The 1,917-nt window shown below is 34.5% G+C and overlaps 1 protein-coding gene across 1 annotated transcript; it reads right to left on the reverse strand.

Annotated features, from left to right (window-relative positions):
- Positions 1 to 348: 348 nt before the first annotated feature.
- On the reverse strand, positions 349 to 945 carry LOC145572453 (uncharacterized). Its single transcript, XM_081631432.1, has 2 exons — positions 613 to 945; positions 349 to 512 (listed from the first exon to the last, which is right to left on the reverse strand). Exons 1-2 carry the CDS (start codon positions 943 to 945, stop codon positions 486 to 488), a joined length of 360 nt encoding a protein of 119 aa, XP_081487558.1. The 3' UTR covers positions 349 to 485.
- Between the last annotated feature and the right edge of the window lie 972 nt (positions 946 to 1,917).

The raw sequence follows: 1,917 nt of genomic DNA on the forward strand, positions 1-1,917 counted from the left end.
AATCAACACATGATAGAAAACAATTTGGATTGAAATACTTTCATAATTCTCACAAAAAAAATCCATAAACACCAATTTTAATGTTTGGCCAAACAATATAATAATCCAAACTCAAAGAATATTAAGTTCTATCTCTAGCTTGGAAAAAGTAAGGACAAAAAAAAAAAATAGTAACAGATGCTGCCATCAGCATTCTTTAGCGGCAACTAGCAACAGCAGACAATAGTGGAAGCTTCCAGCAGTAGCATACATTAGTTGGCAGCAACTAGCAGTAGTAGACATCAGTTGGCAGCAACTAGCAGTAGCACAGCAGTGGCAACAAACCGAATGAGCAAGAGTCAGCAACATAGACAACAGTAGCAGCAAAAAACAGCAGTAACAGCAAAAAAACAGCAGCAAAACAGCAGCAAAACAGCAGCAAAACAGCGGTAACAGCAACAAAAAAGCGGTAAAATTAAGTTCTTGTAGATCATCAGTTGCTATCCCTATTCTTCATCTTCATCCATTTGATCCTATGTGTGAAAGCATCATGTATCAAACAATTAGAACAAAGATGAAATAATTCAATAATAAGAGTTAGTGCTTTTTAAAATATTATACATTAACCATTACCTCATTTCCCTGTTGCTCATTAGAGTGTACAATGGGAATATGATCTGTAAGTTCTGGATTGGATGACTCATTTTCAAGTGATCGTGTCAAAGTATTCAACACTTCAGGATCAATTTGCTTGAGCGTCTTCATTAATTCTGCTACAGTTTCTTTCACAATTTGGTCTTTATAGGGCTTTAAGAACTCATCGGGAATTATTGGATTGCTGCTCTTTCCCCTTAGTGAACATATTCCTGGCTGCTTTTTTCTATGGCCAAAGTTATTTGGTTTATTCATTACTTCATAGTATGCAACATCTCCATCAATTTCATTTTGAATTTGTACCTCCTCCATCTTGTCCTATAATGGAAATATAACAATTAAAAACTGATTTTAGACAAATAATCATATTCAAAAAAATATGCAGACAACAGGACTTACGATGTTACTTTGGGTGGGCTCATAAGATGTCTTGTATTTATTATCTGCTTTCCTTTTACGACTTTCTTTGTACATGAGTGCTAAGGATGGTGGCTTGTTTTCAACATCTAGTTGTTGCTAAAATAAAAAAACACATCCAAACAAGAATTGAATAAATATTGTTTACATGATCATAGTGAGAAAGATAAAGAAGGAAAAATGGTATAAAAACATACCAATTTATGTTGTTTCCTCGCGAAAGTCATAGGACCCATAGTGTGCCTATCTTTTTTATCTATACTTATTTCCCTTTTCTTTTTGCTGTCCTCCTGCATGCATGCATACCACACGGTTTATAGTTTAACACATTTCAATTTGAGAGGGAAATAAGCAATTGTAATATAAATGGAAACAAACAACATAACTTTACCTGGACTGGTTCCAAATTCCAAAATTCTAGCAACTCTTTGAAATGTGCTTCTGGAATTGTATTAGGTGGATTTGCCAACCTATCACCATCATTGTCGTACGGAGTAAAGTGTGTTGCCTTTACACTACATTTATATCTACACCAAAGCTTTCCCACAGATGACAAAACACAATCTTTCCCATTTTCCGAGATAATGAATTTCTTCTGTATTAAGTAAAATATTAAACAACAAAATTAGGGAGCAATAAATTATGCCAGCTTTTGAATTCGTTAAAAAAAAAAGTGCATACCTTCACGTAACTCCAAATTTGTTCCTTGTCTGGAACATAATGCCAACTAATCCTGTTCAACGACGCTAGAGAAGAATTATGAGCTAAAGTCCCTAAGAATCTTGTAAATGTATTCACAGTCTGATCATCGGGACCAATAGGCTTTCCCATTTCATTAAGAACAATAGGCTTACGTTCCTCTAATGT

The sequence above is a fragment of the Chenopodium album genome, chromosome 12, assembly GCF_948465745.1.
Source record: "Chenopodium album chromosome 12, dcCheAlbu1.1, whole genome shotgun sequence".
Classification (NCBI taxonomy): Eukaryota; Viridiplantae; Streptophyta; class Magnoliopsida; order Caryophyllales; family Amaranthaceae; genus Chenopodium; species Chenopodium album.